This window comes from Oncorhynchus clarkii, chromosome 19, assembly GCF_045791955.1.
Source record: "Oncorhynchus clarkii lewisi isolate Uvic-CL-2024 chromosome 19, UVic_Ocla_1.0, whole genome shotgun sequence".
NCBI lineage: Eukaryota > Metazoa > Chordata > Actinopteri > Salmoniformes > Salmonidae > Oncorhynchus > Oncorhynchus clarkii.
In genome coordinates, this window is record NC_092165.1 from 19,955,278 (window position 1) to 19,978,029 (window position 22,752).

The window sequence follows — 22,752 nt, forward strand, 5'->3', positions numbered from 1 at the left end:
CATTCCCTATATACTGCACTACTTTTGACCAGTGCCGATCGGGGCGCAGACCTTACAGCCCTGTGGTCCCTGTCCAAAGGTAATGTACTATATAGGGAATAGGGTCCCAGTTGAGTGAGTCGCAGACTAAGTCTGAAGTGACACTGAGTAAGCCTGGAAGCCTCTGAGGCCGCTGGAAAAGGCTGCATTGTTTAAGGGGTGTGAAATTAAATGTCCCTCAGCTTTAGAGAATGTTTGTTCCTGCGGGACTGTTTGTTAAATCCGATTTCCACGTCTTGTCTCGTCAGTGTAAAACGGCACCGTTTGACGCATTATGTTGACAGTCTAAATGACGTCGCCGTCTGGCGGATGGTAAAAAATGTGCTGTCGTGGACAGCCGGCAGAACACACACGCTAGGTAATATACTTCCAGAAACATCGTTTTTTTTGGGTCAGAGTTTCTTACTTGCCTTCAGTCAGCCAAAGTAGATGAAACAGGTGCTTTTCACGCTTCCCACATCTTGATTTTATAATAGGACTGAATGCTCAAAAGTGTGTGTGTAGGTGGGTGCATGTGCTTCCATGTGTGTTTTGCAATGATACCACAGATTAGAATATATATACACTGAACAAAAATAAAAACCAAACATGTAAAGTGTTGGTCCCATGTTTCATAAAATAAAAAAATCCCAGTAATCTTCCATACTCACAAGAAGCTTATTTCTCTCAAATGTTGTGCCCACATTTCTTTACAACCCTGTTTGTGAGTATTTCTCCTTTGCCAAAATAATCCATCCGCCTGACAGGTTTGGCATATCAAGAAGCTGATTAAACAGGATAATGATTGCACAGCTGGGATATAATTTATCTTCTCCACTGTCAAATATAAATAAGGTAGAGGATTCTTCCTCTCTCGCTCTCGCTCTCGCTCTCGCTCTCTCTTTCTCTCTGTCTCTCTCACACTCTCTCTGTCTCTCACTCGCTCTCTGTCTCTCTCTTCCTATCACTTTCTCCCTCTATTTCTCTCTCTCTCTCGCTCTCTCGCTCTCTCGCTCTCTCGCTCTCTCGCTCTCTCGCTCTCTCGCTCTCTCGCTCTCTCGCTCTCTCGCTCTCTCGCTCTCTCGCTCTCTCGCTCTCTCGCTCTCTCGCTCTCTCATTCACTCTCGCTCTCTCGCTCTCTCATTCACTCTCGCTCTCTAACTCTCTCTTGCTCTCTCTCACTTTCTCTCTCTCTCTCGCTCTCTCACTCTCTTTCCTCAGATAGGTTTTTAGTGGAAATTAGGGCTGGGCGATGTATCGAATTCATTCGATTAATTCAAATGTTTTTGCGTGGTATTCCAAATGCCTGTATCGCAATAATCAAATCCGCTAGTTCTCATGCTGTATTTTTGTCCTTGTCTCCTTCGCTCCTTCTATGCTGTGTGCACCTCCCCATTTACACCGTGGATCTGAATGTAATGACGAGATACTCATGACTCCGCCCTAACAATGGGAGTCATCGTCTCAAAGGCGGGAAGTCAGGCGACAAGCTAAGGTCCAAAATCAGCCCTTAGACACACATTGGGCTTATTTTGGAAAGATTATGGCGAGTGAAACCTCTCTCTTTGCCTCTTCCTCTCTGTTTACACACACACACCAACCCTCCTGCCACTCACACCAACAAAGTTGAGAGATTACCTCTTCCTCTCTGACAAGCGGTTTCAGATCGCTATTTGCATTTGTGGTTTGATCCAACAGAAACGGTCGCATGGACACCGAAACACATTGAGACATTATTTTACTGTAATAGAGAAATGATCTGTCTACCGATACCCTTTTTATGCCTCAACTAATCAAATTGTGTGCAGAGCAGACGCTACTAAAACAGGAGTATCAGTGAACGTTGATTCTGGAAAAGAAATTCTCAGTGTTATCGCGCGCGGCTATTCCTGTAGCACGTAGCAGCATTTTAGCCAAACGCTTTGAGAGTAGCTGTTCAGTCTGTGTTTTATAAATGTGCAATAAGCATAAAACTCAATTATATAAGGAATTGGCAACTCAGTCTCATTCTGAGAAGTAAGGTAGGCCACTTGATTTCAACTTCTGAGCAAAGTGGACAGGCTAGCATGCTGTTAGCAGTTGGAGATGCACAGGAGGGTGAGTTCATAACAATGGAACTCGTAAAGCTAGCAAATAGATCCATGGCTAAACTTGAAATGTAGAGATTAGCTGGCTACTCACTAGCACGTGGCCTTGTGAGATTATTTATGAGACCTGTGTTAATTTTCTATAATACCTGCTATAAGAATCAATCAACCAAATGTATTTACAAAGCCCTTTTTTACATCTGCTATACAGAAACCCAGCCTAGAAGCAGGGTGGTTAGGATAAACTCCAGAGAAAGGCAGGAACCTAGAAAGAAACCTAGAGAGGAACCAGGGTTGGCCAGTCCTCTTCTGGCTCTGCCGGGTGTAGATTATAAGAGTACGTGACCATTTAAGGCCAGATTGTTCTACAAAATGCTTGAAGTTGGTCATTTTTAGTGAATGTGTATTATGCACGGTTCTGATTAAATTTGTAACAAAAAGGGCATTTTCATAGACAGACGTCAAAGCCAGATCAGTGATTATTTAAAAAAAAAACAGGATAAACTATTTCAATAAAATAATGTAATTATTAGTGGGGCTTATACTGCATTTAGCCTAATTTGACACACCCTGATTTTATTAGATTGCGGTTTGAAATGCAATGCATATGACCTTTAATTGTACATCAAAGGTTCAAATCTGTCATTCTGCCCCTGAACGAGGCTGTTCCTAGGCCGTCATTGAAAACAAGAATTTGTTCTTAACTGACTTGTCTAGTTGAATAAAGGTTCAATAAAACTGCAGATGCGCAGCTTTGTGGTCAGGCTTTTCCTTTTTTTCTGTATCTATTGAATTTCTTCACCTTTTGTTTCACCCTTCCAATTTTTTCCCTCCTCTTTCGTTGCATGAATATGTTTCTTCAGGGGGCGAAAGGAAGCCTTCAGGGACAGGGATCAGGATTTGTTGTATCACCTCGTCTATATCTCAGGGTTAAACAAAGATTCTTGCTGCCTCATCAAGGGAGCACAAGGAGGTGATTTGGCTGGGGTTGGACTTATTTGTTTGCCCTTCATTATGCGTTCTTTTATTCATTACCATTGCGTGGAGTGATATATAAAAAATATGTATAGCCACAGTATAGAAGTATAGTCCTCCGGCTACACCAGGGTGCTACCCTACAGAGTGCTGGTGAGGCTACTGTCGACCTTCATTGCAAAACATTGTGTTTTAATCAATTATTTGGTGACGTGAATATATTTAGAATAGTTGTATCTAAAAAGGATAACTTTTTCAATGTTTTACCATTTTTATTTTTATGAAATTCACTGAGGAGGATGGTCCTCCCCGTCCTCCTCTGAGGAGTCTCTACTGGTACACACACAAATGCATGCACACATTCACCCACCCACCAGCCGGCATGTATGCACACACATACACCACACACACCCGCCCGCATACACGCAGGCACACACATACACACACACACACACACACACACACACACACACACACACACACACACACACACACACATTCCCTCAGAAATGTAGAAGGTGGCAGTTAGACGTCTCCAGCAAACGGCACCATTTACCTTCATATTGTTTCAAAACTCATATAGATGACGATGATCAGTGACAGGAAGAGGTGTTACTTCACCACTATCTGTCTTCTTCTTTTCTTTGAGGGGCCCCTCCCTTATAGAGTGGATAAGTAGTCTGACTGACCCTGCACGGAACACACAGATGTCGGATCTGAATTTGATGACTTGTTTGTTCCTGAGAATGGTTCTGCGCGAGTCACTAAAACACGGTTATATTGCGGTTTTCTTCAATCGCTAACGAGCGTCGGTCAATACTGAACCACTTTTTCAAAACCCGTCACCCAGTCTTCATTACCTACACGCATCTTGGTCAAACAGTTCATCTCACCTCCAAAAACTCACTCCAACCACCAAAACACTTCATACATGTCTCTAAATAAGCTCGTTCGACCATAACACTGGCAACAGCTCTCACTCAGAAAGCGTACATTGTCACTCATAACACACCGACCTAAAAAAAAACACTTAACAGGGAGCATTACGTAAGTGATGAACTTTTCTCTTTGAAGCTTGAATGATTTGTGTGATGAATCAGTATTTCATGATAGAATAAGAATAGCACCTTTTCACTTTATTGACTGTACTCAAGTATATGTAACAAGAATGAATCAGAAATGCAGAAATTTGCTTCAAAAGCCTTTATTTTTCTATATTTTTGCATATAGTAATTTACTTACGAAAAATCAAAAGTTCCAGGGCTGCAATAATAATTACATCAATAAAAACATCAACATGTATAGTATAACACTCATACTGTACAGTACTGTGAGGGTTCTAGTTCTCATCAACATGTATAATATAATCACTCATACTGTACAGTACTGTGAGGGTTCTAGTTCTCATCAACATGTATAGTATAACACTCATACTGTACAGTACTGTGAGGGTTCTAGTTCTCATCAACATGTATAGTATAACACTCATACTGTACAGTACTGTGAGGGTTCTAGTTCTCATCAACATGTATAGTATAACACTCATACTGTACAGTACTGTGAGGGTTCTAGTTCTCATCAACATGTATAGTATAACACTCATACTGTACAGTACTGTGAGGGTTCTAGTTCTCATCAACATGTATAGTATAACACTCATACTGTACAGTACTGTGAGGGTTCTAGTTCTCATCAACATGTATAGTATAACACTCATACTGTACAGTACTGTGAGGGTTCTAGTTCTCATCAACATGTATAGTATAACACTCATACTGTACAGTACTGTGAGGGTTCTAGTTCTCATCAACATGTATAGTATAACACTCATACTGTACAGTACTGTGAGGGTTCTAGTTCTCATCAACATGTATAATATAATCACTCATACTGTACAGTACTGTGAGGGTTCTAGTTCTCATCAACATGTATAGTATAACACTCATACTGTACAGTACTGTGAGGGTTCTTGTTCTCATCAACATGTATAGTATAACACTCATACTGTACAGTACTGTGAGGGTTCTAGTTCTCATCAACATGTATAGTATAACACTCATACTGTACAGTACTGTGAGGATTCTAGTTCTCATCAACATGTATAATATAATCACTCATACTGTACAGTACTGTGAGGATTCTAGTTCTCATCATCATGTATAGTATAACACTCATATTGTACAGTACTGTGAGGGTTCTAGTTCTCATCAACATGTATAGTATAACACTCATACTGTACAGTACTGTGAGGGTTCTAGTTCTCATCAACATGTATAATATAATCACTCATACTGTACAGTACTGTGAGGATTCTAGTTCTCATCAACATGTATAGTATAACACTCATACTGTACAGTACTGTGAGGATTCTAGTTCTCATCATCATGTATAGTATAACACTCATATTGTACAGTACTGTGAGGATTCTAGTTCTCCCTCTGGTGCATTTGGCCACAGGCTCTCATCAACATCACATCTGATGTCTTCTCTAGCGATGCATCTTGGAAAGTATCTTCTGGAATGTCTAATTCAACCCTGGAAGTCTTCAGGAGAAGCGTTTAGGAAGGGGGAGTATGGAGGCAGGATAGTATAGTACTGACATCCTGGGATGTGCAGCAAACCAGTCTGTGACTGCAGCAGAGTGGTGGAATGCCACATTATCCCACACAACAACGACGGTAGGGGAGTTTATTGCCCCTCTCTCTCCTCCGCTGGCACAAGTCGATTATGCAGGTCATCCGGAAAATAAATTAGCCTTTGTATTTTATGGGCCAATGAGTGGTTTGTGTAGCAGCAAACCATCATTGGAAAGTGCTGCAGACATTGTGATGTTAGCTCCTCTCTGGCCTGGGACATCCATGGTTGCTCTCTGTCCAATCACATTTCTTCCCCTGCGGCGTGTTTTTGCCAGGTTGAATTCAGCTTCATACACAACGATGAATGTGTGTGCAGTTTGCCTGGTTTTGCAGTACTTTACATTATCCCTAGCTGTGTATGTAGCCTGTTTGGTTATTGAACAGACATCTTACCTGGACATATTGATACCGGAGTTCTTTCACACGTTCACCGTTTCTCCCAAAGGGTACAACTGCTTCCTCCTTATTTGAGGTTCCTCTGGGTCTCTGGCCATTGTCGTTGTGCTGACCGTAGTCACATTCCCAAACGTGATGTTGTCTGCCAGCACTCTGTCCCGAACTTCCCGCAGTTTTATTGGGTTGTTGCCAATGACCATGTCAACAATGGAAGTCGGAATCCGCTAAGGACAATGACAATGTCAACAATGGAAGTCGGAATCCGCTAAGGACAATGACCATGTCAACAATGGAAGACGGAATCCGCTAAGGACAATGACCATGTCAACAATGGAAGACGGAATCCGCTAAGGACAATGACCATGTCAACAATGGAAGTCGGAATCCGCTAAGGACAATGACCATGTCAACAATGGAAGTCGGAATCCGCTAAGGACAATGACCATGTCAACAATGGAAGTCGGAATCCGCTAAGGACAATGACCATGTCAACAATGGAAGTCAGAATCCGCTAAGGACAATGACCATGTCAACAATGGAAGTCGGAATCCGCTAAGGACAATGACCATGTCAACAATGGAAGTCGGAATCCACTAAGGACAATGACCATGTCAACAATGACAATTTCCCGCTGCCACTCTTCTTTCCCCACCAACCTGTCTCCCTCTCCCTGCCACTCTTCTTTCCCCACCAACCTGTCTCCCTCTCCCTGCCACTCTTCTTTCCCCACCAACCTGTCTCCCTCTCCCTGACACTCTTCTTTCCCCACCAACCTGTCTCCCTCTCCCTGCCACTCTTTTTCCCCACCAACCTGTCTCCCTCTCCCTGCCACTCTTCTTTCCCCACCAACCTGTCTCCCTCTCCCTGCCACTCTTCTTTCCCCACCAACCTGTCTCCCTCTCCCTGCCACTCTTCTTTCCCCACCAACCTGTCTCCCTCTCCCTGCCACTCTTCTTTCCCCACCAACCTGTCTCCCTCTCCCTGCCACTCTTCTTTCCCCACCAACCTGTCTCCCTCTCCCTGCCACTCTTCTTTCCCCACCAACCTGTCTCCCTCTCTCTGACACTCTTCTTTCCCCAACAACCTGCCTTCCTTGATCCATGTTTCCAAACTAAATCATTCCGAAGCCGTCCTCTTTTGTCTGTTTGGCAACGAGACTGGAAAGAGGACACTTCAGCTGAAATTGCAATCAGCTGTGTTTGGAATGATTAAATATTCTGCTGAGATTTTCTATATGTTTCAATACGGTTACTGTAGAAATGCACGACATTTGCCATCATTCTGTTTTGAATGTGTTTTTAACAGTTTTGGAAACGTGCTGCAAATATATTGTATGTATTTTGTGTGAAATCAATGAAATAACGATTCACAGTTTGGTCCACATACACTTCTGTTTCGCTGACTGTGGAGAGTTTTGACAATGTGACTTCAGTTTTGACCAATGCACGTTAGCGATTGAAAGAACTCTTAACAGTGTTCCACGATTCATGTCATCCTCGTTTTGACCAGCTAATAGCCTAACCACCGATCAAGCAACATTTATGGACTAAACGGTCAAGTCCTGTTGCTGCAGAATTATATTGCTGCGACAATACAGGTCAAAATAAGATCCTACATCTGTACTTTCAGATAAAGATGCTACTCGCTCTCTTAAAATACTGTAGCTTCCCTCACAAACCTTCACTGTGTATTTGTCTTGTTGACGCTCGCCATTCTCTTGCTAAGTGAGCCTCGCCGGGGCTGACTATACAGGTTATGTGTGTGTGTGTGATTGATGTTATTGTAAATTCTGTGTGTGTGTGTGTGTGCATTAGGTTCTTGACTGATGTTAGGTTCTTTGGTTCGGTACCCCCTCCGGAGTTCACTGTGTTCCTTTCATCATTTACACTGCAACGTGTTCCCCACAGACAATGGCAGGGTACTACTGCAGTCACACACTGAGTCATTCTGTTAGGTGTGTGTGTGTGTGTGTGTGTGTGTGTGTGTGTGTGTGTGTGTGTGCGCGACTTTGTGAGAGTGTGTGTGTGTACTTGTGAGTGTGTGTGTGTGCCGTTGTCTGTAATGACAGGGTAGAACTGCTCCTGCTGTCATCTGAGACATCTCCCCAGTGCTCTACGATACATTTACAGTTTTTTACAATTGCTAGGACACTTTTCTCCATACTTAAGTCACTTTTTCAAAACTCTTCACACAGTTCTCCTAACCAACTTTCAGCTTGACACGGCAGTTCATTTCACATCCGAAACGCACTAAAACTACCAAAACACTTCATACATGTCTCAAATCAACTCTTTCTTCCATAACACTAGCAAAGGTTGTCATCCAACAAGCACACTTTGTCAATCTTAAAACAATGACTTAAAAAAACGGTCGCACTACACAATGTTTTCTTTTGTAAAATGTCTTTACAAAACAAGAATGACACCTCTCTACTGTTTAGAATTCACTGCAGTATATGTTACAGGAATGAATCAGACATGATTCAATATGCTTCAATATGTTTTATGCCATTTTTTGGCATTGAGTGATTCCAAAATACAATCATTTGTATATACACCATCTACCGATGCAGAAACAGTAGCAACGCTAGCCAACCCTGTCTTCTGCATCTGGCCACAGGTTCTCATCCACATCACATCTTATGTCATCTTGGGCAATACACCTAGGAAATAATATTTTCGCCTGGTCCACCACTGGCAATCTCCTGCAGATATGTCCAGGCATCCAGCATTCATTACGTCCAGGAGGGACATTTTTGATCATGTGGATGGTGGTCATAAACCTTCCACCTCCATGAGGAAAACAATTCCTCTATGGGGTTGAGGAATGGAGAGTATAGTGAGAGGAAAAGTGACACCATCCTGGGATAGGCTGCAAACCACTCTGTCCCGAATCTCTGTGAGTTTTAGGCCACTGTTTCTGTTGATAATTTAACGATTGCAGTTTCCTGCACAGCAGTGAAAATCGTACCTCTCCCGCCTGTGGGAGGTAACCGTTGGGTCCTAAGCAGAAATACAAAAACGATTACACACAAGTGGGTTTCGGAGGCTTTGCTCAATCTTCTTCTGTAATGTGCGGTTCAGTCAGATGCCCTTGCAGAATGCACATCCTACCTGTTGTTTTGCCCAAAATGTCTCACAATAGATGCCACTGTTGTAGATTTGGCTGCACACCGTGCACCACTCCCTAGCATTCTCCTCGCCAATGTCCAGTCTCTTGACAACAAGGTTGATGAAATCCGAGCAAGGGTAGCATTCCAGAGGGACATCAGAGACTGTAACGTTCTTTGCTTCACGGAAACATGGCTCACTGGAGAGACGCTATCGGAGTCGGTGCAGCCAGCTGGTTTCTCCACGCATCGCGCAGACAGAAACCAACATCTTTCTGGTAAGAAGAGGGGCGGGGCCGTATGCTTTATGGTTAACGTGACGTGGTGTGGCCAAAACAACATACAGGAACTCAAGTCCTTCTGTTCACCTGATTTAGAATTCCTCACAATCAAATGTAGACCGCATTATCTACCAAGGGAATTCTCTTAAATTATAATCACAGCCATATATATTCCCCCCGAAGCAGATACATCGATGGCCCTGAACAAACTTTATTTGACTCTTTGCAAACTGGAATCCATTTATCCGGAGGCTGCATTCATTGTAGCCGGGGATTTTAACAAGGCTAATCTGAAAACAAGAACCCCTAAATTGTATCAGCATATCGATTGCGCAACCAGGGCTGGAAAAACCTTGGATCATTGCTATTCCAACTTCCGCGACGCATATAGGGCCCTGCCCCGCCCTCCTTTCGGAAAAGCTGACCAAGACTCCATTTTGTTGATCCCTGCCTACAGACAGAAACTAAAACAAGAAGCTCCCGCGCTGAGGTCTGTTCAACGCTGGTCCGACCAATCTGATTCCACACTCCAAGACTGCTTCCATCACGTGGACTGGGATATGTTCCGTATTGCGTCAGACGACAACATTGACGAATACGCTGATTCGGTGTGCGAGTTCATTAGAACGTGCGTTGAAGATGTCGTTCCCATAGCAACGATTAAAACATTCCCAAACCAGAAACCGTGGATTGATGGCAGCATTCGCGTGAAACTGAAAGCGCAAACCACTGCTTTTAATCAGGGCAAGGTGACTGGAAACATGACCGAATACAAACAGTGTAACTATTCCCTCCGCAAGGCAATCAAACAAGCTAAGCGTCAGTATAGAGACAAAGTATAATCTTAATTCAACGGCTCAGACACAAGAGGTATGTGGCAGGGTCTACAGTCAATCACGGATTACAAAAAGAAAACCAGCACCGTCACGGACCAGGATGTCTTGCTCCCAGGCAGACTAAATAACTTTTTTGCCCGCTTTGAGGACAATACAGTGCCACTGACACGGGCCGCAACTAAAACATGCGGACTCTCCTTCACTGCAGCCGACGTGAGGAAAACATTTAAACGTGTCAACCCTCGCAAGGCTGCAGGCCCAGACGGCATCCCCAGCCGCGCCCTCAGAGCAAGCGCAGACCAGCTGGCTGGTGTGTTTACGGACATATTCAATCAATCCCTATCCCAGTCTGTTGTTCCCACATGCTTCAAGAGGGCCACCATTGTTCCTGTTCCCAATAAAGTAACTGAGCTAAACGACTACCGCCCCGTAGCACTCACTTCCGTCATCATGAAGTGCTTTGAGAGACTAGTCAAGGACCATATCACCTCCACCCTACCTGACACCCTAGACCCACTCCAATTTGCTTACCGCCCAAATAGGTCCACAGACGATGCAATCTCAACCACACTGCACACTGCCCTAACCCATCTGGACAAGAGGAATACCTATGTGAGAATGCTGTTCATCGACTACAGCTCGGCATTTAACACCATAGTGCCCTCCAAGCTCGTCACCAAGCTCGAGACCCTTGGTCTCGACCCCGCCCTGTGCAACTGGGTACTGGACTTCCTGACGGGCCGCCCCCAGGTGGTGAGGGAAGGCAACAACATCTCCACCCCGCTGATCCTCAACACTGGGGCCCCACAAGGGTGCGTTCTGGGCCCTCTCCTGTACTCCCTGTTCACCCACGACTGCGTGGCCACGCACGCCTCCAACTCTATCATCAAGTTTGCGGACGACACAACAGTGGTAGGCTTGATTACCAACAACGACGAGACGGCCTACAGGGAGGAGGTGAGGGCCCTCGGAGTGTGGTGTCAGGAAAATAACCTCACACTCAACGTCAACAAAACTAAGGAGATGATTGTGGACTTCAGGAAACAGCAGAGGGAACACCCCCCTATCCACATCGATGGAACAGTAGTGGAGAGGGTAGTAAGTTTTAAGTTCCTCGGCGTACACAACATAGACAAACTGAATTGGTCCACCCACACAGACAGCATCGTGAAGAAGGCTCAGCAGCGCCTCTTCAACCTCAGGAGGCTGAAGAAATTTGGCTTGTCATCAAAAGCACTCACAAACTTCTACAGATGCACAATCGAGAGCATCCTGTCGGGCTGTATCACCGCCTGGTACGGCAACTGCTCCGCCCACAACCGTAAGGCTCTCCAGAGGGTAGTGAGGTCTGCACAACACATCACCGGGGGTCAAACTACCTACCCTCCAGGACACCTACACCACCCGATGTCACAGGAAGGCCATAAAGATCATCAAGGACAACATCCACCCGAGCCACTGCCTGTTCACCCCGCTATCATCCAGAAGGCGAGGTCAGTACAGGTGCATCAAAGCTGGGACCGAGAGACTGAAAAACAGCTTCTATCTCAAGGCAATCAGACTGTTAAACAGCCACCACTAACATTGAGTGGCTGCTGCCAACACACTGACTCAACTCCAGCCACTTTAATAATGGGAATTGATGGGAAATGATGTAAAATATATCACTAGCCACTTTAAACTATGCTACCTAATATAATGTTTACATACCCTACATTATTCATCTCATATGTATACGTATATACTGTACTCTATATCATCTACTGCATCCTTATGTAATACATGTATCACTAGCCACTTTAACTATGCCACTTTGTTTACATACTCATCTCATATGTATATACTGCACTCAATACCATCTACTGTATCTTGCCTATGCCGCTCTGTACCATCACTCATTCATATATCTTTATGTACATATTCTTTATCCCCTTACACTTGTGTAGTACACTTGTGTAAGGTAGTAGTTTTGGAATTGTTAGCTAGATTACTTGTTGGTTATTACTGCATTCCCGGAACTAGAAGCACAAGCATTTCGCTACACTCGCATTAACATCTGCTAACCATGTGTATGTGACAAATACAATTTGATTTGATTTGATTTTGACCTGGGTAGGTGTTTCAGCTACAATGGGAATCAGCTGTCTAATTGTTTTGATAGTATTTCATTTTTTAGATTTGTAATGTATTTCAATGCTGTATTACTGTAGAAATGTAGACAATTGCTGTCTTATTCAATTTTGTGTTATGTTAGGTTTTGAACTTAAGTTTAACAGTTCTGAAAAAAGAGCATGTAAACATGTGCAAATTGGCCTGTAGGGTACATAGAGTTTTGGTGGTGGTTGCGTCTGAGTGAGAAAAGAATTCATGAAATTTGAAAGATGTAGCAATTTGAAAGCATTTTGTGCCAAAGCAATGAAAAATGATGCTCACTGTGGGACGAGTTTTGAAAAAGTGACCTAAGTATTGAGATACGGATCCTAGCAATTTGTAAAAAAAATTAAAAAAAACATACTGTAAGTAGCAATAAAATATTCAATTCTAAGCAGCATGTCTTGGAACAGAAATATGTTGCTTACTACATAATGAACCAACTCCATCTGGCTGTCAGTTTGTATTATATTCACAAACAGAGCAGGACATAACAATAGGCCTAATGAAAGTACCATGACGGGATCAAGAAGCAATCAGATCATTCAGTACAGATGACATGAGAGTTTGCTTTCAGTTACTCACCTTGATGAATAAAGCTGAATGATGATGATACACATAGGAAACACAATAACGTCCACATAGGATGCGATGATCAGTAGTGTGTGTATAAGTATGTGTGTGTGCACGTGCGTGCGCCCCCTGCGTGCTTGTGTCCCCACCCAGTTGACAGGAAGTGACAGACACCTCTAAAATATGAATGACGGTAGTGTCTTGCCTGTTCCCTCTATCTGTACCTCCCTTCTACCCCGACTGGACTCCATTCTGAATACTTCCTGCCTCAATAACACTGGCAGAGAGAGAGACCGAGACCGCCCCCACAAGGGCCATTTGTGTTCTGCTTTGACTCCATTTCTCAACAGGCAACGGATTTACCCAGACTCCTTTAATGGAGCTTAATGAATTATTTGCAGGGAGCCAATAATGAATCATGTCGGCTGAGGCTCTCTTCGGAGTCCCGGGGTTTGTTCGGGTTGGCTTGGCTCTGCGCCGCGCTGGGTGATTTAAATGTAGCCTCATGCTCGTCAAATACTGTCTAAATTACTTTTAGAGTAAAATTACTCTAATAATTTTTAAAAAATGGTCTTTGAGTAAATGGCTCACTTTAGGACTTATTAAGAGGCTGATAATTCCTGCTTGTTACTTTGTCTGCCAGACTTTGTCTTCAAACGGGTAAAAAGTGAACTGGCCTGTAGGCTTCTAACTTCAGGGGCAAAGGGGCATTCTGGGATCATGTTGATCTCATGGACGGTCAGTTCTTGCATCCACACCATACATGTAAGTGTTGTTTCATTTCTCCAGTTCCATCCTATCAAACTGGTAAAAGGTTAACTTGGCCTGTAGGACTCTCAGCATTTCAATGACAGACTGAAAGCAGCGGCTTCATTGCTGAAATGCGGGCTGTTTCGAGACCTAGTTTCCCTAATTTGTTTGCGGTGCATGAATCCAACCTGAAAGCATGTCTCTTAGCATTTTTTTTTGTGTTTCAATTTACTCCTAGTATTTGGCAGCTGAAAATGATATGATGATACCCAACAGCTGTTTCCTTTGATGGCTGTTAGCTTGTCTCTCGCCCTGTCTGGGAAGCTCAGCTCATTTCGCCTCCATTTCGGCGCGGTAATTGTGCGACGTGGCTCCATTACCGAAATCAAAAAGGCAGAACCCGGAAGCTAGAAACACCCCCACAACCCCTCTCAGTGGACTTGTGGTAGCGTTGACTCGAATGAACGCTTGTACGCGCTCCTCATGCTTGCCTGGAGCCAAACCTGAGGGTCCAATTTGATTTGCAGTCCTGCTCCTCGATTTACCCGCAAGCAGGTTTTGGCAAAGCAGGCCCCAGACGGCAGCACATTTACTAGGAAATGGCTCACTTCCTCACCCTCTAGTGCTTCAGCTGGGCACGTTTAGTGCTTCAGGATGTCTTTTCTGTTGAATACTCTGTGTCTCACTCCGAACAGGCTTTACTGGTAGAGTAGCAGTTTGAGAACCAACATCCAATGATGTTGGGGAACCATTACAACCAAGTCTGGTGTTTCTAATTGGCTACACAGTTTCACAAGAACAGAGAGGTACTGCCTGAATCTGTCCAATAAGTTTTTCGTTTTTACCAAACAGGTCAAAGTAGAGCACTAGATATTTAAAATGTATATATATATACAGTGCCTTGCGAAAGTATTCGGCCCCCTTGAACTTTGCGACCTTTTTCCACATTTCAGGCTTCAAACATAAAGATATAAAACTGTATTTTTTTGTGAAGAATCAACAACAAGTGGGACACAATCATGAAGTGGAACGACATTTATTGGATATTTCAAACTTTTTTAACAAATCAAAAACTGAAAAATTGGGCGTGCAAAATTATTCAGCCCCCTTAAGTTAATACTTTGTAGCACTACCTTTTGCTGCGATTACAGCTGTAAGTCGCTTGGGGTATGTCTATCAGTTTTGCACATCGAGAGACTGACATTTTTTCCCATTCCTCCTTGCAAAACAGCTCGAGCTCAGTGAGGTTGGATGGAGAGCATTTGTGAACAGCAGTTTTCAGTTCTTTCCACAGATTCTCGATTGGATTCAGGTCTGGACTTTGACTTGGCCATTCTAACACCTGGATATGTTTATTTTTGAACCATTCCATTGTAGATTTTGCTTTATGTTTTGGATCATTGTCTTGTTGGAAGACAAATCTCCGTCCCAGTCTCAGGTCTTTTGCAGACTCCATCAGGTTTTCTTCCAGAATGGTCCTGTATTTGGCTCCATCCATCTTCCCATCAATTTTAACCATCTTCCCTGTCCCTGCTGAAGAAAAGCAGGCCCAAACCATGATGCTGCCACCACCATGTTTGACAGTGGGCATGGTGTGTTCAGGGTGATGAGCTGTGTTGCTTTTATGCCAAACATAACGTTTTGCATTGTTGCCAAAAAGTTCAATTTTGGTTTAATCTGACCAGAGCACCTTCCGCATGTTTGGTGTGTCTCCCAGGTGGCTTGTGGTAAACTTTAAACAACACTTTTTATGGATATCTTTAAGAAATGGCTTTCTTCTTGCCAGTCTTCCATAAAGGCCAGATTTGTGCAATATACGACTGATTGTTGTCCTATGGACAGAGTCTCCCACCTCAGCTGTAGATCTCTGCAGTTCATCCAGAGTGATCATGGGCCTCTTGGCTGCATCTCTGATCAGTCTTCTCCTTGTATGAGCTGAAAGTTTAGAGGGATGGCCAGGTCTTGGTAGATTTGCAGTGGTCTGATACTCCTTCCATTTCAATATTATCGCTTGCACAGTGCTCCTTGGGATGTTTAAAGCTTGGGAAATCTTTTTGTATCCAAATCCGGCTTTAAACTTCTTCACAACAGTATCTCGGACCTGCCTGGTGTGTTCCTTGTTCTTCATGATGCTCTCTGCGCTTTTGACGGACCTCTGAGACTATCACAGTGCAGGTGCATTTATACAGAGACTTGATTACACACAGGTGGATTGTATTTATCATCATTAGTCATTTAGGTCAACATTGGATCATTCAGAGATCCTCACTGAACTTCTGGAGAGAGTTTGCTGCACTCAAAGTAAAGGGGCTGAATAATTTTGCACGCCCAATTTTTCAGTTTTTGATTTGTTAAAAAAGTTTGAAATATCCAATAAATGTCGTTCCACTTCATGATTGTGTCCCACTTGTTGTTGATTCTTCACAAAAAAAATACAGTTTTATATCTTTATGTTTGAAGCCTGAAATGTGGCAAAAGGTCGCAAAGTTCAAGGGGCCGAATACTTTCGCAAGGCACTGTATATATATATATATATATTTCACCTTTATTTAACCAGGTAGGCTAGTTGAGAAAAAGTTCTCATTTACAACTGCGACCTGGCCAAGATAAAGCAAAGCAGTGCAACAAAAACAACAACACAGAGTTACACATGGGATAAACAAACATACAGTCAATAATACAATAGAACAAGTCTATATACAATGTGTGCAAATGAGGTAGGACAAGGGAGGTAAAGGCAATAAATAGGCCATGGTGACGAAATAATTACAATATAGCTATTAAACACTGGAGTGATAGATGTGCAGAAGATGAGTGTGCAAGTAGAGATACTGGGGTGCAAAGGAGCTAAACAAATAAAATAAATAACAGTATGTGGATGAAGTAGGCAGATAGATGGGCTATTTACAGATGAGCTATGTACAGGTGCAGTGATCCCTGAGCTGCTCTGGCAGCTGGTGCTTAAAGCTAGCGAGGGAGATATGAGTCTCCAGCTTCAGTGATCTTTGCAGTGCGTTCCAGTCGTATAGGGACGACGGGGTGACATTTGGGACTCATTTTATTACTTAACGATATGACTTTTTATCGCTCACACAATTGGGCTGTTTTATCACCCTTCTAACATGCTGGGATTATTTGTGTGCATCCTTAAATGTCCCCTACACACTGTAGCAGGGAACAAGGGGAACATCATTTAATTGTCATGCTGCTCAAAGACACAGGAGTCTCCGTTTTTTTGAAGGCATGTCACCTTTCCGGGCACACTCTAGCACATTTTGTCAATGCCTTGTGACGGCGTGCCTCCTGAAATGCTCATGACGACGTGTTTTAGCTGGATGGAAAGGCGATGAAATGCATTCAAACTGTACGAGACGTCTTTCAACGTTTCTTGCTCCAGGAGAGCCTTCGATGTGTCCCTCCTTTATATGGTCTGCTTAGATTACTGTGTAAGACGTGTCGTGCTTTTCAATTGGTGGATCAATCAGCAGCTTATCCCACAGGTCAATGAACTAGCAGCTGCTGTACAAGAGCGCTGTGTAACGTTAACACAAGCATTAGTTATCCATACCGTTTTCAGTCCCTCGACCCTTTCGGGCATCTGTTGTTTTGTTCCTTTTGACTTACCGTAGGTGGGCTACGGGAGCCACCGTACGTACCTTGGATAAAATGTGTGGTTATGCCAGCTCACGAACGTGAGGAGGTCAGAGTTGTAGCTGATAACAAAGAACCAAGTTGTAGCCATTTTTTTATAAAGAACCAAGTTTTGTTCGTCCTACATAACAGCATCAGTACCCGTCCTAACCTCTCCCTCTCCGTCCGTCAGGTGACCACCCTGGTGAACACCAGCAACAAAGGGCCCAGCAGTAAGAAGAAGGGGCGCTCCAAGAAGGCCCACGTGCTGGCCCTGTCCGTGGAGCAGGCCACGCAGAACTTCCTGGAGAAGGGCGAGCAGATCGCCAAGAACAGCCACGATCTCAAGGAGGAGCTCATTCTCGCCGTGGAGGACGTCCGCAAGCAAGGTATGTCTGCACTGGGACACCATACCATGTTGTACTCTTGTGTTTAGAGATATATGAATCCATTAAATGGGACGACAAGATGAAGAGAGCCCAATGTACTCACAGGGACACCATACTTGTACTCTTCTGGTGCATACAGTCCATGGAATGTGACAGCAAGCTCTCCAGAGCCCAGTGTGTATTCTGGTTCCCATCCGAAACTGCTGTAACATTATGTATTAGGAGCTTGAAAGGCGCCTGCATCCTTCCACCCCCTTTGGAGCTCTTCCCATTCATGTTTCAGAAGAACTTGGAGAACTAAAGGGAGTATCCCAGCTTGAATATTCCCCCATGTATGTACTTTTATTTCCTTCAAACACAAAAAGAGTCCTACTTTTGAATGATATTTTCTCTCTCTGAGCTTTAAGTCACCTTGTCCGTCTGTAAACCTGGCTTTATCATGCTCTAACTGTCTCGCTTCCACACACGCTCGCATACCCTAGCCCCATGTTAAAACCCTCAGCGTTGTGTGGAGTCTGAAAGCTTAGTCTGACTCTGGTGTATTTCTAAGCCTCTTGCCCAGGTGGGTCCCAGCAGGGGCCCTCAATGAAAAAGCACCTAGCATCGGTAGGGATCTCTCTCTCTCTCTCTGTCTCTCTCTCTCTCTCTCTCTGTCTCTCTCTCTCTGTCTCTCTCTTTCTCTGCATGAAAATTCCCTTCCTTCTTTTCCTCACTTCAATCCCAACCAACAATGTCTGGAGTCAGGCAAATTGCGTCACTCTTCAAGCATACACCTAGCAATCATCGTAGGCAATTTACCGCGGTAGCTATCAAGCTGTGGAGGAGAAGGTGTTGTGTTTGAACTCAGACCCTGCTTATCAGTCTTGTGATATGTTTTTAACTTGGAAATTAATTAGGCTAGATTCCCTTGCTGAATAAAATGTCAGTACAGAATAGCGTAAGTGTACTATTTTACAGCAGGCTATCTGCTTCAGAGTACAGTTTTTGCATTCTTTAATTTCATCGTTTAGGGCTCACTGGACCCAAGCAGACATATCATTTTCCATTTGCATACCTGTCAGGTTTTTCCATAACTCAGTTATTTACTGTCATTACATTTGACAGGGGACCCTTCTTCAGGAAGTTGGCACTATCCCCCTCTTCTATTGGAGCAGACCATCAGACTGTTAAATAGTCCCCAATATCCGCCCCCCGCCCAGTACCCTGCACTAAAAAAATATGCGTTGGGTGTGTAACCCATGAGGTCGTCCACCCACGCAGCCATCGGCATCAATAAACAAGGGATATTGTCTAAATGAGACACATTTACTAGTCCTTAAAAACAGCCCTATAACCAAACACATTACAAAACCACTCTTCCTTGTGTTTTGATGTGTAGAATTACACACTGTAGCCTATTGTTTTATACGTTTTTACTTTCCTAAAATAATAATTGTCCACCTCACGGTTCAGCTGTCAGAGATTTGAGCACTAAATGCACCAACAATAATAACAATGGTATACTGTAATAACAATGATAAAATAAATTATTATAAATATTATTAATATTTATTTTTTTCAAAATTGCGTCCTACCTGAGTAGCGAGTTGCACGGCATTTGGCCGTGCCAACATTTTTCACATCTTTGTCCACTACAATATTGAAACTTGTTTATGTGGAGGACATTCCCCTTGTAGGCGTTTTACTATGGGCATACTCTTTAACTTTCGTTTTACTATGATGAAAAAGGCCTCCATCTTCGCAAACAGTGGCCCAAGGCTCCTCTCTCACTCTCTCCTCAGCAGTGTGCATGTTAGGCAGTGGGCAAGGAGTGAGAGAATGATGCTGAAGCGTTGAAATCCGGATATACTGTATGATGTGCAGCCCTGGGCAATTTTATTTAGCTGCTTTTAATACATTTTATCGGCCAAAAGCTGGCAATTACCGGGCTAACGGAAACTCTGGTCCAATGTTACAGTGCCTTCAGAAAGTATTCATACCCCTTGACTTATTCCACAGTTTACGGTGTTACAGCCTGAATTCAAAATGAATTAAATATATATTTTTCTCTCCCCATCTACACACAATACCTCATTATGTAATCTTTGCAAATGTATTGAAAATGATATACAGAAGTATCTAATTTACATATGTATTCACACCCTGGAGTCAATACTTTTTAGAATCACCTTTGACAGCGATTACAGCTGTGAATTTTTCTGGGTAAGTCTCTAAGAGCTTATCACACCTAGATTATGCAACATTAGCAAGCAAAACTAAAGCAGGAATCACCGGTGACTCGGTCAATAAAAAAGTGGTCAGATGAAGCATATGCTAAACTACAGGACTGTTTTGCCCTCACAGACTGGTATATGTTCCGGGATTCATCCAATGGCATTGAGGAGTACCTCACATAGTCACTGGCTTCATCAATAAGTGCATTGATGACGTCATCCCCACAGTGACTGTACACACATACCCCAAACAGAAGCCATGGATTACAGGCAACATCCGCACTGAGCTAAAGGGTAGAGCTGCCACTTTAACTTCTGGATGCACCCATCCCGTTAGCGGGATCATTTTCGTCAACCACCGCTGAATTGCAAAGCGCCAAATTCAAAGCAAATTACTCAAAATATTTAATTTTCATGAATTCACAAGTGCAATATAGCAAAACACAGCTTAGCTTGTTGTTAATCCACCTGGCGTGTCAGATTTCAATAAAGCTTTTCGGCGAAAGCATACCAAGCGTTTATGTAAGGACATCTCTCTCAGTAGACAAAAATATTACTAACAGCTAGCAGCCAAGTAGATCACGTGGTCACGAAAGTCAGAAAAGCAATAAATTAAATTGCTTACCTTTGATGATCTTCGGATGTTTGCACTCACGAGACTCCCAGTTACACAATAAATGTTCCTTTTGTTCCATAAAGATTATTTTTATATCCAAAATACCTCCATTTGGTTGGCGCGTTATGTTCAGAAATCCACAGGCTCGAGCGGTCACGACATCGCAGACGAAAATTCCAAATAGTATCCGTAATGTTCGTAGAAACATGTCAAACGTTTTTTATAATCAATCCTTAGGTTGTTTTTACAATATATAATCGATAATATATCAACCGGGACTGTAGCTTCTTCAATAGGAGAGAGAGTGAAAATGGCTGCTCCAAGCTGTTGCGCATGCAAAACGCTGCTGGCACCCAGCCATACAATGACGCGATGTGATCTTTCTCGCTAATTTTTCAAAATACAAAAAACTGAAACTATGTCTAAAGACTGTTCACACTATGGGCAAGCCATATGAAAAGGAATCTGGTTGATATTCCTTTAAATGGAGCAAAGGCAGGCTATGGAACATGGATCTTTCAAAATAGAAGCCTCTTCCGGATTGGATTTTCCTCAGGTTTTTGCCTGCAATATCAGTTCTGTTATACTCACAGACAATATTTTTGACAGTTTCGGAAATGTTAAAGTGTTCTCTATCCTAATCAGACAATTATAGCCTCGCTATTGTTATTTTACTGCTGCTCTGTTACTGTTATTTTAAATGTTTTACTGCATTGTTGGTTAAGGGCTTGGAAGCTGTAAGGTCTACCTACACGTGTTGTATTCGGCGTGTGTGACAAATAAAATTGGATTTGATTTGATTTGCTCGTTATTCTTTTCAAAATTCTTTGAGCTCTGTCAAATTAGTTGTTGATCATTGCTAGAAAACCATTTTCAGGTCTTGCGATAGATTTTCAAGTAGATTTAAGTAACATCTCTAACTCGGCGACTCAGGAACATTCAGTGTCTTCTTGGTAAGCAATTCCTGTGTAGATTTTCCGTTGTGTTTTAGGTTATTGTCCTGCTGTAAGGTGAATTCATCTCCCAGTGTCTGGTGGAAAGCAGACTGAACCAGGTTTTCCTCTATGATTTTGCCTGTACTTATCTACATTCCGTTTATTTTTTATTCTGAAAAACTCCCCTGTTCTTAACGATTACATTTTTTGCAGTTTTACTTTATTGCCTTGTTGCAAACAGGATGCATGTTTTGGAATATTTGTATTCTGTTCAGGCTTCTTTCTTTTCACTCTGTCATTTAGGTTCGTATTGAGGAGTAACAACAATGTTGTAGTCACAGCCATTATACTCTGTAACTGTTTTAAAGTCACCATTGGCATCATGGTGTAATCCCTGAACGGTTTCCTTGCTCTCCAGCAACTGAGTTGGGAAGAACGCCTGTATCTTTGTAGTGACTGGGTCTATTAATACACCATCCAAAATCGAATTAATAACTTCACCATGCTTAAAGGGTTATTCAATGTCTGCTTTTTAATGGATGCCCCATCTACCTCTTTGCGAGGCATTGGAAAACCTCCCTGGTCTTTGTGGTAGAACCTGTGTTTGAAATGTACTGCTCAATTGAGCTTGCAAGTAGATAGTGAGAAATAGTAGGCCTAATGTTACATGATTAAATCTGTGAAATTAATCATTAGGCCTAATATTACATCAGTAGGTCTAATATTACATAATTAAATCTGTGAAATGAATCAGTAGGCCTAATATTACATAATTAAATCTATGAAAGGAATCAGTAGGTCTAATATTACATAATTAAATCTGTGAAATGAATCAGTAGGCCTAATATTACATAATTAAATATGTGAAATGAATCAGTAGGCCTAATACTACAAAATTAAATCTGTGAAATAATCCCCCCTCCAAGCGGTTTACAGGCATTTTACACTATTCTGCATTTTTGCCATATATTTTCTCATCTTCAATCGGTTAAATCACATTGATCAAACGTTTTCATTCAGTTACAAAAGTGACAGTCATGGCTGAGCCCCATATGCAAGCACACCATGGCCGCTCCGCGGTTACAATGTAGCCAAACTGTCGATATCTGCCTATGCCCCAAATGAAGAAGCACAGAATATCTGTGTCTTGATAAAAA

At 42.8% G+C, this 22,752-nt stretch overlaps 1 protein-coding gene across 4 annotated transcripts in view; it reads left to right on the forward strand.

Moving 5' to 3' along the window:
- LOC139374910 (catenin alpha-2) overlaps window positions 1-22,752 on the forward strand; it is a 677,819-nt gene that overhangs the window by 110,595 nt on the left and 544,472 nt on the right. For all 4 annotated transcript variants that reach the window (XM_071116130.1, XM_071116133.1, XM_071116132.1 and 1 more), the window contains one exon: window positions 17,636-17,831. In XM_071116130.1, the coding sequence (XP_070972231.1) occupies window positions 17,636-17,831 (196 nt within the window). The remainder of the gene's footprint in view (window positions 1-17,635; window positions 17,832-22,752) is intronic.